This window comes from Apteryx mantelli, chromosome 6, assembly GCF_036417845.1.
Source record: "Apteryx mantelli isolate bAptMan1 chromosome 6, bAptMan1.hap1, whole genome shotgun sequence".
NCBI classification, from domain to species: Eukaryota; Metazoa; Chordata; class Aves; order Apterygiformes; family Apterygidae; genus Apteryx; species Apteryx mantelli.
This window is the reverse complement of record NC_089983.1, coordinates 40,205,303-40,219,713: the sequence shown is the minus strand read 5'-3', so window position 1 is coordinate 40,219,713 and position 14,411 is coordinate 40,205,303. Positions and strand designations below refer to the sequence as shown.

Genomic DNA, 14,411 nt, shown 5'->3' with positions numbered 1-14,411 from the left:
ACTAGTCTCTGAAACCCAGAAACTTTGATTTGGCTGTGGAAAAACACAGGAATAGGGCATGAAGAGAAAACACTTTCCCACTTAGATTTCCTTCATGGTCTGTATGGAATCACTGGCTTAGTTTTCACAGCCACCAGTAGACATATGGTCAACAAGTTCATTGAGTCTCTTCTTCAGTCTGTTTCTCCTTGGCCTCCATAACATGATGTGGCACTGAATGCTGCCATTCAGGTCCATGCTGTGTGAAGACGGACGTCCTTTCCTTTGTTTTAAATTTGTGATGTAATAGCTCAGTTGGGAGCAACTTTGCTTGGGAGCTGTGAGAAATAGCACTTAAAGGTCCCTCATTTGTATGGGCAGCAGCTGTCAGCAAAGTCAGTGATGCAGTAGATCTGGTATCACATGGAGTTACTAAAAGAAAATTGAGAAGCTGCTTTAATTAAATCTGTTAATAACAGCTTATGTGGCCATAGCATCAGAGCATTGGGAATGGGTATTTAGGGCATTTTCTCATTATAGTCTGACTGTCCTGCATGAGAGGACTATCCTTGGGCCTTTGACAGGAGAACCAAGGCTCCGAGGTCACCGCTTGTCAGGCACTGAGAAAGGACTCCATGAACTTTCTTCCAAAAGCTTTTGCTCAGTCCCTGAGATGATGCACCCAATTGTTGTAAATTAAGTTGGTGTAAATTTTGTCATGGCTTATAGGACCAAGAAGAAATGTTGAGATAATCGCTGTTCGCCCTCAGGTCTTCTGTACAGACAGAGTTTCAGCCATTTATCTGTCTGAAAGTCCTGGCATCTGTCTGTTCTGTTCACATATCCACTCCCCTGCAGAAATATCCCTGATCTACGGCTTTCAAGTGACAAATAGGGAAGTAGCAGGGTTTCTGCAGTGGCTAAATGAGAGATGAGATCCCAGCAGGTCTGTGGAAATAAACTGGGAGAACTCTGTGATCTCCAAACATTTGGCCCTAGATCTAAATCAAGAATCTGCCTGCCGAGCTAGGGAGCTGACAGTTGTGTTCGCCAACTGAATTAATGTCAAAGCATTCCAGAAACGTTCTCCAAAAGTGCAGTTTTCAAAACAGGAGGAACTCCTCAAGTGCAGCCACTTGACCTCCTGCAACTACCTTTCTTGCCACTAAGCCTTTAACTGCCAGAGCTGCTGTGGAGCTGTGTGATCACTGACCTATAATCATGACAGATTCAAAGTATTTGAAAGCATTATTACATTCCAAGAGGGATATCTTGGAATCCAACTACTTCCTATTTCATTCATCTAATTCGTTGCTACTCATATTTTTTTCATTGGAAATGTTGTGAATTTTCATTTGCTTGCTCTTTTATGGCATTTGTAGTGCATGAGATGTCATGGAGGGATAGTGTAATAATAAAAATATATACAATTAAAAGTTTGTAAGCATTGCCATTTACTCTTACAAAAGAAGCTCTGAACTTCCTAACCAGCAAGTTAGCAAATCTTTCTGGATAGTCACTGTCATTCAGTGCAGATCAGAGAAGTAGTCAAAAGTAGTATGCAGCAATACTTTGAGCTTTGGTGGAGTTTGGGTTAACTGAGTTTGTAGAGTCTCTCAAGAAACTAAAGGATTTTGGAAAATTGTCTAAGCAGTCTTGAGCAGAGAAGAAACATTTGCCCTTGGGAGCATTAGCTTAGTAGGTAAAGGCGAAAGGCAGAGGTGGCCTGGTTTCCCAGGAGCGTTTCTGCTGGGGCAGAGAGGATAGCAAGGTTGCACTGAGCAGAGGAGGCAGATGAATGCGAGGCAACAGGCACAAACTGAAACACAGACACTTCCATCTGAACATGAGAAAAAACTTTTTCACTGTGAGGGTGACAGAGCGCTGGAACAGGTTGCCCAGAGAGGTGGTGGAGTCTCCTTCTCTGGAGATTTTCAAAACCCGCCTGGACGCAATCCTGTGCAGTGTGCTCTAGGTGACCCTGCTTGAGCAGAGGGGTTGGACTAGATGATCTCCAGAGGTCCCTTCCAACCTCAACCATTCTGTGATTCTGCGAAAGCAGTGACCAGCTTGGACTTGAAATGAGAAGTAAAACTAAAGAACGGAGATCCGCACCCTGGCACGACGTGATGCCTGCATGAAGCAGGCTAAACCTGATTAGAGGCTCAAGCTCCGATAGAAGGGGAGAAGACTACTGCGACATCTAGACTTCAAAACATGCTTGCTTGAGGTGTCACTAGAGAAGACAGACATCTAGGATGGGGGGGAAGCGTTTTTGATTATGTGGAAAGGCATAAAGATTGTAAATTGAAACACTGAATTCCCAGTGAGCCCGTCAATCCCTTCCTAAGAGTGAGCTTTCTGCAATCAACTTCCAGTCTTAAGAATGGGAAATTAACCTTGAAATACAGATGGTGCTTTGACATTTTGCAGGTAGATCAATACCGCAGCTGCTACCAGAATTTCTACTGTGAAGAACCAACTCTTGTTCAATGTGCTCAGCTTTCCCTTTTCAGTCATTTGAAAATCCATCTCTGCCTGTAGTATTGTGTTGTCAGTCATTAAACTCATTTCCTTTATTTTCTGTACAGACCGAATTTGCTCACCAGGCTATTGCAAATTGGAATAATGTGAGAACTTTCTTTCAGTTACGTAGGGGACTGTGAGATTCACATGGACATAGCGAAATTTAAGCTTGGAGTGAAAGGCGTACAGGTGCGTGCAATGCTAAAGTTGTCTGTTTAAGACTGTGCGCAGTAGGAGGTAGCATGTCCCAATGGGGAGGTTAGGACACTTGACTAGGAAACCACAGACTAGCTGACTTGGGGCGAATCACTTCATCTCCTTGTGTTTTGGCTGGGGAAACAATGCCATCCTTGGACAGCACCTAACTATTACTTTTAAGCTTCTTAATGCAACTCTTAAACAGGTCCAGTGCTAGAGCACTGAGCATGTGTGAGCCAGCTCTTGCCCCTTGAGTTCAGAGGAATTGCATGTTCATAAGAGTTATGTTAGGATGTTCATAAACCATTTTAGATTAGACTTACAACCTGTTCTTACAATGTTGGTGAAGGCTCATAGGTAGATGACAAAAGCACCGACAGGACTGGGCTGTGTGGCAGTCAGGGTTGCAGTGGTTGGGGAGGGGGAGAGGGGTTATTGTTATTATCAAATTCTAAGTAAGATTATTTCAAATAGAAGTTTTAAAATCACTAAAAGGTTCACTGCTTTGAAACTGTGGGTGGTGGTGTTCAGATAAAAGCAGTTGTGGGCTTCTAGTGATGATGAGGTAGGACGTTTAAGGACTTTGTTTTCCCCATATAACTTAGGGTGCCCATACTGGCGTCAGAACCCTAGAGTTCCCTCCGCCACTATTCACACACTGCTGTAAGCAAGCAGAAGTTGAGGTCTGGATATTCAGCATGGATGTTTATATCAGGCTTAGCCTTATAGTGCCCAAGGGTCTCCTGAGAGTTTCATACTCAGTTTTCCTTGGTCTGTTCTGTTTGCAGTTGTATGGGACATTGCGGGTGATACTGGAACCTCTTCTGACTGACGCACCTTTTATTGGAGCAGTGACGTTGTTCTTTATGCAGAGACCGGTGAGTCGCTAGCGAACTGCAGTCTGCAGCCCTCTTGATTCTTGGTCTGTCTTAATGTATCGACTGGTCTTAAATGAGTGACGCAAACAGGCCATCACTACTGACCCGACTGCATAGCGATGATTATCTCATGATGCAGTTATTTGAATAGCAAATTACTGATTGTTAAATGCTCATCTTGAACTCCAAGAGGAAGGGAATGAATTTGCCTATTCTCTTGCAATTGCGCTTAAGAAGTTACTTGCTTCGGTCTAAGAATGGGTGGACTTTCTGATGGTCAGAACAAGCAGCCCTTTCGTAGGCACTTGCTGCAAGGGTCCTGGCAAATATTAACATGGATTTTAAATGCACCCATCCTCGGGAACCGTTCAGCCATGGCCAGGCTTTGAAAGCTTGCTTGTTTAAGCTTACATATGCCCCTTAGTTGAATTCAGTTTAATAAAGTATGAGAAACCTTCTTGCCCTGTAAGAACCAGTTACATTATAGCACAGGGTTCTTTGCTTGCTTCTGGATTATACTATGCTTGAGTTCATGGAAGCCATACATTTTTGATATTGGATGAGGTGTTTTGTGTTTATATGTAGTAGCATTACTTTAGCACATGAAAACCTCTTTTGTTTACTGTGTGAATAGAAACAGAGACCTCCTGAAGCTGGGCGTTGTTTGTAAATCCCCCTGCCCCAGGGCATGGGCCAAGCCCGAGTGAAAGGGTGAGGAAACAACTTCAAAACCTAGGTAGAGCTGCCGGATTTACCAGACATGCCCCTGGGGCATCTGACAATGGCCATTGCTAGGGGCTGAGTGCTGTGTTCCCCTCTGCTTGCAGGATAAGCCCCAGTGATACCCTCATTTCAAGTATGGCGGGTAAAATAGATAAGGAAGTCGGTACCGGCTGTTAGTTTTAATGTGTAAAGGCATTCATTTACTGGTGCAAGTTTTGCTTTCTTTAAATAGCTGGCTTTGTTTTAGAAGCATTTGCTTTCCCCTTAAATTCCACATTTGTCCTGAAATTAATTTTAATGATTCTGTGTTATTTTTCTCCTTGACCTTGTTAGCACTTGGAAATCAACTGGACCGGCATGAGCAACCTCCTGGATGTCCCAGGGATTAAGTGAGTGTTTTGCTTCGTTTTATTACTTTTTAAAATCTTTCAGAAGGTGGTCCAGCTTTCTTCAGTAACCATGGAAGTTATTCTCGAGAGAAGGTGTTACACTGATACGTGCCCCAACATATCTGGTTGTGGAGTTTGCACAATTTGGATATGAAGCTTTTTATGTTCATCAAACTTTCTTCAGTCTCTTCTTTGCACTTGGGATTTACAATGGAAATAGTAAATCACCAAAACTGCAATGGTGTCTAATCTGAAAAATAAGCCCTTTCCCATGTGCCAGTTACTTACAATGGTAGGTGAGCAGATCTAGGTGATCTGATTAGCACTCTGTACTTATGCTTATTTGCCTTAAAGTGAAAATAGGTTATGTACCACAGACTTCCAGTGCTCAGTTGTCACACACAAATACAATCCATGATAAAGAAAACTGCAACAGATTTGAAATGAAAAAAATTCCTTCTCTTTTTTCTAATCTGCTAACCCCTTTCACTTTTCAGAAAACCCATCTCTTCACCAATGCCTCTTCAGTTGGTCTTGTACATAAAACTTGGACAGCAAGAATGAAAATCTCAGTGTTTTTCACTGTTTTAGGTTGTCATACTGCTTCTCTGGATTGGAGGCTTACTTCTACCCTTGTCCCTCAGTGTAAGGAAATTTTGTCACATGAGAACAAAACACATATTAGTTACTTGGTCATTACCTCTCTCCCTTTAAAAGCAAGCCCAGACACTTCTGCTCCCCTCTCCTCTGCTGCAGCTTGTGCTTTGCAGACACACAGGAAATAGTTGGCTGTTCTAGGTGACAACTTATGGAATAAAGTGCAGTAAAGGGTTTCACAGACCTTTGATGCCAAGTGAGAGGAAGTTGTTGTTCTTAATTTGAGAGCAGCATTTTGCCTTGCAGTTTGCCCTGAGAGCTCCTGTTTTTATCAGAGGAATTAATCTGTTCTCTTTTCTAATGCAGCTTTCCTTAATCCTTGCAAGGAGAAGGCATGTAGGTGTTTCAACCTACAGCCACTCATATAATTAAGTGCAAATTTGGTGTCCTAAATCTTTGCTCCCTGGTTCTTTCACAGTGATCTGAACATAGAAACTCTTGCTTGTTCATCAACACTGCACATAAAAGCCATGAGCAAAAACATGCCTGACTGAATAGGCTGAAATACAGGTTGAACAAGAGCTCTTCCTTTCAAATGAGCCTGGCTTACCTGAGAGTAAAGAAACTGGATCCAGTCATCTGTTCTCATATATAAGCTACGTATATTTGGGCTTACCCTGAGACTCCAAAGAAGGGACAATCTGTAACCTTCCTGTTGAGGGTGATTTTGACAGGAAATCCAACTGCCTGACCAAGGGTTTTCAACTACTTGGTCTTACGTTTGGAGCAGGAGAGGCCTTTCCTTCCTTCTGGGTGAAACCAGCCTCATCTGTGGACTGTGACAATGTCATTGCACAGTCTTATCCCAAGAAGCTGCCCAGTAAGTGCTAGGTTTAGCAAGAGGATAAAAGGATTTCAGATGTTTTGGGTGCCCTTAGTTTTCCCTCTAATATTGTCTTCTTCTCATGCCAAGTTGTAGTATATTGAAATGATTTCATTAATCACCCAGAGAGTGCTGGAGGTCTATGATAGCCCTACACTTCTTGCTCGGGAGAAGTAGGTCAAATCAGTTTTCCCCACCATAAAAATACAGCAAAGATGATCCAAAGAAACATTTGAAACTGGAAAAGCTAAAAATGCCTGAGTTTTAAATTAGATGGGAAAGTACCCTGGACTCCAGGACAGACATCACCTTCCATTCAGCCAGTGTGATCTCTCTTGTGTCAAAGGCCCAGTAACTTCAAGAAACATTTTCCTTCTTAATGCAATGATGTCAAGAGACGGAATCTCACCTTTCCCTTAGTCTTAAAAAAAAAAAAAAAGAGCAAACTCATTTTGTGTTTTCAGTCTGACTAGCTTTTCTGTCCATTTTTTAGTAAGGTCGTGGCATGTGGCCTAGAGCAGAAAAGAACGTGCTAGGACCATGTTCTATCCTTAAAATTAAACTCTCTCAAGGTCTTGAGCCCCCTGTGAAACACCATGAGTTGCAGATTGATTCCCTCCTCACCTTGTTTGTCTCTGATGTTGGCATTCCCAAGGAAACCCAGAAGGCACCTGAGTTCATGTGACTTGTTTGGGTGCATGATGATCTCATCATCTGGCCTAAGCTCCCATTCATCATTTACAGCCTACTGGAGCCAAATTCCCATCCAGCCCTAGTAACTCTAGACTTAAATGTCCTTGTGTGCAGAAGGACACTCGTGGTTATGTGCAGAACAATAGGAAATAGGACTATGATCTTGAGAGGCTGCCCTGTGCTTATCTCCTTCCCTGAGGCAGCCCAACTGGGTCCAAATTATTGACAGGAGACAGCCTAGCCTTCCACAGTGATTCCACATCCACCCTTGACAATCTGTTCTGGTGCTAAACTCTCTTCTCCATTTTCCTCTTGTTCCAAGCAAAATGCAAAAGCACAGATGCCTTTTGCCCATGTGCAGTTGGATGTAGGCTTTGGCTAAACTGCTGCCCCTTAGTCCTCTCTGGGGAAGGTAGTATCACAGGTTTTGCAGAGCCCCTTCCACTTGCTGTGCCACATTCTTCCATTCTGACTGAAATTGTGATGGATTGTAGAGATTTAGGTAGTTTTTTTGTTTTTGTTTTTCCTGCAGTGTAATGTCAGACTCGCTAATTCAGGACTTCATTGCTTCACGGCTGGTTCTACCAAACAGAATCACGGTGCCTCTGAAGAAGAACATGAACATTGCCCACCTGAAGTTCCCTGTCCCATATGTGAGTTTTTTCAGTGAGGATGTTATACTACTTGAGCGTGCATTCCCTGAGATGGGTATGCAAGTTCGGTGTCAGGTTCCTGCACATCCTGTTCTCATCAGCTGTTTCAGCATGAATTTTAGGCTTTCTATAGGTAATATTTCAGAGATACAAAAACAGATACTGGATAGTTCTTTGTTTTGGGGGGGGGGTGTTCCTACCCTCTGTATGTGGTGGAAGAAGTCTGTTTAAACACTGAGCTCATTTACCAATTTAAACCTGTAGTCTGATTTGAGGATGTAACAGATCTTCAGCTGGAGAAAGTAATTACGTGAGCAAAAAGTGTTAGACTACTTGGATTTCTTTACTAATGCTGTGAAGGGGTGTAAGTAGGAAGGTCAGAGGATAACATCTCTTCATTAAAGAAAATATTTAAGAGAGAAAAAAGCCCCAGACCTCCTAACTGTTTGACACATCCAGATCTCCAGTCTCCCTCATCCCTCAAGTGCCTAATATACTCACTAATGGGGTAAATATAAATGAATGAGAGAGGGATGCTCTGTCTTGTAAACTTACCTCACCCAATTAAAATTGAATGGCCATTCTGCAATAAAATAATAACCTGCCAATGGATGCTTAGTTCCTCTTTCAGTTGGTGGGAATTGAGCTTGATTCCATACAGGATTTGACTGTAGCTGTCATCCTGTGTGTCTGTGTGTGTGTGTGTATATATATATATGTTTCTGATTTTAAAATAAATTGAAGAACACTTTCTGCCCAATTATCTAGATTGAATTGTGATTCTGTTTAGGGGATTTTTCTAAGTAAATGGTGGAAAAGTAATTGTTGTCTTACAGTTCTGCCATCTGAAAGATGCTGCATCAAAATACCAATCTTCGTAAACCTGTCATGCTGACTACCCTTTCTACCTGTAATAACTAGTTTTAGGAAGCAGCATATTGTAATTATCCAAAGATCGCATTTTCATGGCCAATTTTTTACCCTGTTTTACCCAGGGAGTAATAAGAGTTCATCTGTTAGAAGCTGAAAACCTTGTCCAGAAAGACAGTTTCCTTGGTGCCATCAGGGGGAAGTCTGACCCATACGCTCTTCTTCGAGTTGGCACGGCGCAGTATCGAAGCAAGACCGTCTCCCGAGATCTTAACCCCATTTGGAATGAGACGTTTGAGGTACTGAATCTTGTGATCCTTCTGTCTGTAGGATGCACAGCTGTTCTCTTAGCTGACTGCCCTGGGGCAGGTGGACTTCCTTGTTACCTGACTGATCAGTCAGTTCTGTCCCTTAAACAAGTTCAGATTTGCTTTGCAACTGTGAAATGGTGTTCAGTTTGATCTGATTTACATGTGTGGGTTTTTGGCGGAGGTGCAAAGTACTGCTTTAAATATCAATCAGTGCAGCAGTCCGTGCAGCTGTAGTCTTCTCTGACACTGATTCCTGTCTGTACTGGATGCCTTTAGCTTTTTCTGCTTTTGTAAGCAATCCTTACTAGGGATCCTCATTTGAGGAGTTTAACTTACAGTTCAAAAACAAGCAAACTGGTTTTGAAATATTTTCACCTGTAACCAATTGCCTTTGAAACAGCAGGGAGTGTCCTTATGTGTTACAGCTGTGAAGTGTTATGCTCCTGTCCACAACCTGAGCTGTGAACCTGTGTAAATGCACTTTATTGTAAATCAATGCTTCTTTTTCCTCCAGTTTGTTGTTCATGAAGTACCTGGTGAGGACTTAGAAGTGGACTTGTATGATGAAGATCCAGATAAAGATGACTTTATGGGCAGGTAAATTAGTATGACTTTCTTTTCTTCATTCTTCAAAAAGATGTAGTTTTCAGACATGTTTGTTCAGTGAATTTGAGAAAATAATTCTGGGGATTAGATCCTTTCTCCTCCTTGTCTTCAGTCCTAATTGAGTGCAGTCTAACTTGGATGTTTTCTTATTGCTCTGATAAGCTCTTCATGCAGTTTTCTAATGGAGAGATTTCCCTGTAGCAACATCTGGCACCCTCTCTTAATTCTTCCAGAAAATGCACAAAATCTGAAATGACTGGCAGCCTGGAAGCTGCCCTCACCGGATCAGATGACAGGCAGGAGAGGGGCACTGCTTCAGGAGTTGTGGTTCTCTTGTGAATGGGACAGTATCACTGATGTTCTAGATAATGGCACTTAGGAGAAGACAGAGAGGGTCGTCATCTTTTCCAGACAGAGCATGTCAGATCCTGCTTTTTAAGAACAGGTATCTTCATATTTGCTTGACTTAAACAAACAAACAACCTCCCCCCCACAAATAAACAAAAGAACCCAACCTTTGCACAGGGGCCGGTAACCTCTGAAACAGGACATCCAGATTATTCATACAGGAAATTTAATGTTGAAGGAAGCTGTGCCCTTTGTTCAAATATTTATATCAAGAACTTCAAATGTTATTAGATCCTAGTGCAAATAGCTTTGAACGCGGTGGAGGATAGGCCTGACACCTGTAGGGAACCTTGGGAAGCCGTTAGAAGTGGTGGTTATTACACAGCTTGAGATTTGCTTAAAACGTATTTTAACTTTGGAAGCACTTCAAGGGGGAGAAGGCGCTTAGGAGTGTAAGTGTGTTGCAGTGAATATGTGCACAGGTAATGCTTGTAACCCTTGTTATTTGGAACAGCTTTGATTTTTTTTGCCCACTAATCAGCAATATGCTGTGTTTGCTTTTTTGTCTTCCAGCTTGTTTATAAGCCTGGCGGATGTAATGAATGACAGAACTGTTGATGAGGTAAAGGTCACCGTTTATTTCTAAATGTGGTTGTGGTGTATGCTGACAGGTACCTATTCATGCTCTCGGTCTCTGTTACTGCATTGTTTCTGCATGCTTGAAGCTTCCATACATACTTGAACTATGTTATTTTCATAGGAAGAAAGAAATCTAGTTGCTTTTGCTCAGAAAACTTGAAGTAACTATTACAGTTGCTTTTACAAGCAAGCTGACAACCTCAGACAAGGCCTGAGGTTATGCTGAGCCAGCGTGGGGTATCTTGTGTTGATACCACGTGCACTGTATGTACCAATTTCTGCAAGGCTACGGATAAAGTTTAGCAAAGCATTTGGATTGCTGAGGGAAGTAATGATCTGATCTCACTGTGGCTGGTCCTGCAACCCAGCACTTGGCAAGAGCACTGGGGTGCCTGTCCTAGCGCTGCTGTTGGCTCCAGATATCCATGTGCATTGCATACACGAGTATCTTATTTTCAGTGTTTCTGGCCTGTGATTCCTAAGTAGATGGACCTGGTACAGTCTAAGTGTCCAAAATTCAAACTAAGGAGTGCAAAATATGATTCATGTTGTCTATTGTGTACGTAACTCCTAGTGATTGCAACGTACGTAGGTATAAGAATTATTCTGCCTCACAGTTCTCAAGTTACTATTTGTTGTCTCTGTTTAGTGGTTTCCCTTGAGTAAGACAACAAGTGGACACTTGCATTTAAAGCTGGAGTGGTGTTCATTAGTAAGTGACCAAGAAAAGCTACATGAGGTGAGTATATTTACTTAAGGCATTCAGGTACTCTGTTTCCTGTAAAGTCATCAAGAAAGGAATGTGTAAAATTAGGAACCCCAGGTAAACTCCTTGGAGTTTGTTTTTTTTTTCTTTGGTTGTTTTTTTTGGACAAAGTTTTGGTTTTTTGGGGTGGTGTGTGGTTTGATTTTTATTTTTATTGAGGGCGGGGGAGGCCCTTCCTAAAGAGGAAGGGTGTGTGCTTGCCCCAGCTCACTTGGCAATTCAGGAGTAACTAAGATCTGACAGCTCTTTTTGCTTAAATTAGCATAGCTTTGTTTGACTCACTGCTATGACAAAATGGCCTCACACAGTTCCCTTCTTTATTCCTTTTTTTTCCTTTCCCTTTTTCTCTAGTATCTGTGTAGTACCCCAGCATCCGTACACCTCTGCTAGTCATAAATACCCAACAGTGATGCTTGGTAGGGCCATGGGTACAAATGGTGTCATACTCTTTCATGAGGATTGCTTGGATCAAGCCTGTCTTCCCAAAGATGCTATCTCTTCATAATCAAGCAAAAGCCTTTAAGTTCCACTGAAATGAATAAAATCTGTATCCAGGCTTTCTCCTGCTGACACTGGATTACTGATGTTGATGTATATGGTTGAGCATGTGCTTAGGTGTCTTGCTGCACTGCGAAATGCGAGCAGTTCTGCATCAGAGAGATTGTACCTACTGATCTGCTTAAAACAGTCAAACTCTTGTGTATTGGCTTGTGCTCCTCTCAGTCGCAGGTTTTAGGAGAAAGCTGAAGAGCTGCCTAGCTTTCAGAAAGTGTTCTTTGAATTCATGTTGTGCTTTGGTTTGTCCCTGATGAGTGACCCTGCCTGTCTTGTCTTGCGTTGTTTTATTTTTTGCTGGCCTTCACAGGATAAGAAGGGTCTGTCTACAGCGATTCTGATAGTCTACTTGGACAACGCTTTCAACCTTCCAGTAAGTACGAGCTGCATACAAGCAGCCTTCACTCCTAACCTTTTTTCTTCTCTTTTTTTTTAAAGCCCACAAATTAATTGTGTTAAAATATTCTTTTATCAATTCAGAAAAACCACTTTGAGTACTCAAATGGTGAATACGGAGCAAAGAAGTTAAAAAATATCAAGTACCTGAAGGTAAAATTTATATTCTATCTCCATGCCTGCAAAACCACATGCTGGATTATACTGTGTAGTAACAACTGGACCTGGCTGTTGTTAAAGGGAAACGATCTCTTCACTGTGAGAAACTTAAGTTTCTTAAGTGATCGCTGGTTCAAGGTGGTGATTGAAAGTCTCCCCTAGTGAAAGTCGAAGAGGTCCAAGGGGAAATGCATCAATAAAATATTGGGTTGTGTAGGGGGGATTCCTTATTTTTATTTTGGACTGTGGACAGTAGGAGCCGCCAGGCATCAGGCCAAGTCATGCCACCCTTCCTGCTGCTGCAGGGGTTGTTCCTCTGCTGAGCTGTCCCAGTCTGACCTCCCCAGTCAGGATGGGAGGGACGTGCTTGTTTGCAGTAACCCTCCCGTCCATTGCAGAACTGACCGTGAGATTCCTTCTCCTGCATTTCTAGCAGGATTCAGGAGCCTGTCTGTCATTCATGCTTCCTCTCTCTTTGCTTCAGGTTACTTTTTCCCCAAATACTGCATTTTGCTACTGTAACATAAACTGTGGGTGTAGGGGAGAATGTCTTTCTCCCTGTTTCATTGAACGAGCAATGGGATAAAGCTTCCCTGTTCTCTGAGTATCTGACCTCCTAAATGCAATCTTTAAGATTTAGGTGAGATACCAACAGTGTGATTTGCATGGCATTCAATACTCCTTCACTCTGGACTTCACTGTGTACACTTTGCTGTAAGCCCAGACCAAACCCTCAGCCTTTGCATGGATGATTTTGCCATGATGCTAATACCCTTTTGGGAGAGGGCAGGAAAGGGTCCCCTAGAGCTTTTAAGCTGCCCCCCCCCCCCAACTGGATACTGTAGCATTAGTACAAAAGAGAAGGGCTTGGCCCAAGAGGGTCAGTATTATTTCTTCTGGAAAGGAATTGTTACTCAGTGCCACTGACTCGCTTATAGGCGCTTTACAGCGAGTCGTGAGCCTAGGAAACCATTTCTGCATCGGAGAATGATGAACATGAAGACTCCCCACTGTCCACAGAGCCTTCAACTCTTCTTCTATTGCTTTCCTCCCAGCTTCTGACAAACACTTAGCTGCTTATCTATTTATACCTAAATACATAAAGATTTGACTTAAATATGAACTCTTGGTGGTGGAGGGTAAGAGTGCACTGTGTTATGGCTGGAATCTTTCCTGCATACTGGACTGTTAGTTCAGGTGTCCTGAGTCTGAAAAACTAATGTCCAGCAAAGAGCTTCAAGTAAGCGTAGTGGTTTGAAATTGCTGCCTGTAAATTTATGAATGCTTCTTCTTTGTTTTTTGTTTTTTTTTCTCATTTTAAATGACAGAAGATGGAACGAGAGCCTTCCTCCTTTGTCCTGCTCACTGTAGGGAACAAGACTCAGAAAAGCAAGGTGAGGTTGTTGGACTCTTTGGCTTTCCTTAAACACTTTCAATTTTATGGGCAACTATTTCCAAGGTGCCCCTAGGAGAGGACAGGACCAGCGCAGGCGACATGCAGCACTGTAGCGACGGTGACAGTTGCAGAGGCCAGTCTGTCATCTGGTGTGTGGGAGCACCACGTTGCTGAGCCCGTGTGCTGGACAGATGTGTATTTCCGTGCTCATGGCTACCAGGTTGTGAGGGCTGCAGAGTGAAAACTGATAGGTCTCCAGTCCGTCTTGTGCTTTCTCAGGGCAGAATGTCATTTGTGTCAAGCTGGCATCTGTTCCCTCATCAGAGAGTCTCCTGGCCTCTGCATTTCACAGAAGCTGTACTGATTTTCTTTTTTCTTTTTTTTTTTTTAAACCTGGACAAAACGTATCTGGATCTCCCCCTGTTCACTTTCAGTTTGTTGTTACTTAATGTTTATTCTCACCTGATGAATATAAGTGTTGAATGCTCCCCTCCTGGTAGCTGCTGTGTTTATTGCACTGCAGCCAGATGTGGACGGGGGAGGCCCCTGTGCTCCTTCGGGCACCAGACAACTAGGAGCGGATCCTGCTGCCTGCGCGCAAGCATGCACGATGGGTGGATACCCACTGAAACTCACCTGTGTTTCTTTTTCCTCTACCTTCTCCAGCCAGAAATTGGATTTTGCATGAATCTTTACCTTCTTTGGCTTTTTCCCACACCACATCTCCTACCTCTCCCCAGCTAGGTCTGACTTCCAGCCTTCCTGGGTGCTCCTTCCCCTCGCTGCCAGCGCTCCAGCCTGGCAGAGGCAGCTATTTGAGGGAGCAGCCACAGCCGCAGCCGCAGC

General features: G+C 43.0%; 1 protein-coding gene across 1 annotated transcript in view; it reads left to right on the top strand.

Moving 5' to 3' along the window:
* Positions 1 to 14,411, top strand: part of ESYT3 (extended synaptotagmin 3) — a 35,256-nt gene that overhangs the window by 11,784 nt on the left and 9,061 nt on the right. The window contains exons 5-15 of the mRNA XM_067299341.1: positions 2,628 to 2,694; positions 3,492 to 3,581; positions 4,638 to 4,693; positions 7,399 to 7,519; positions 8,515 to 8,688; positions 9,215 to 9,297; positions 10,228 to 10,276; positions 10,943 to 11,032; positions 11,925 to 11,987; positions 12,095 to 12,163; positions 13,498 to 13,563. Of these exons, the coding sequence (XP_067155442.1) occupies positions 2,628 to 2,694; positions 3,492 to 3,581; positions 4,638 to 4,693; positions 7,399 to 7,519; positions 8,515 to 8,688; positions 9,215 to 9,297; positions 10,228 to 10,276; positions 10,943 to 11,032; positions 11,925 to 11,987; positions 12,095 to 12,163; positions 13,498 to 13,563 (928 nt within the window). The remainder of the gene's footprint in view (positions 1 to 2,627; positions 2,695 to 3,491; positions 3,582 to 4,637; positions 4,694 to 7,398; positions 7,520 to 8,514; positions 8,689 to 9,214; positions 9,298 to 10,227; positions 10,277 to 10,942; positions 11,033 to 11,924; positions 11,988 to 12,094; positions 12,164 to 13,497; positions 13,564 to 14,411) is intronic.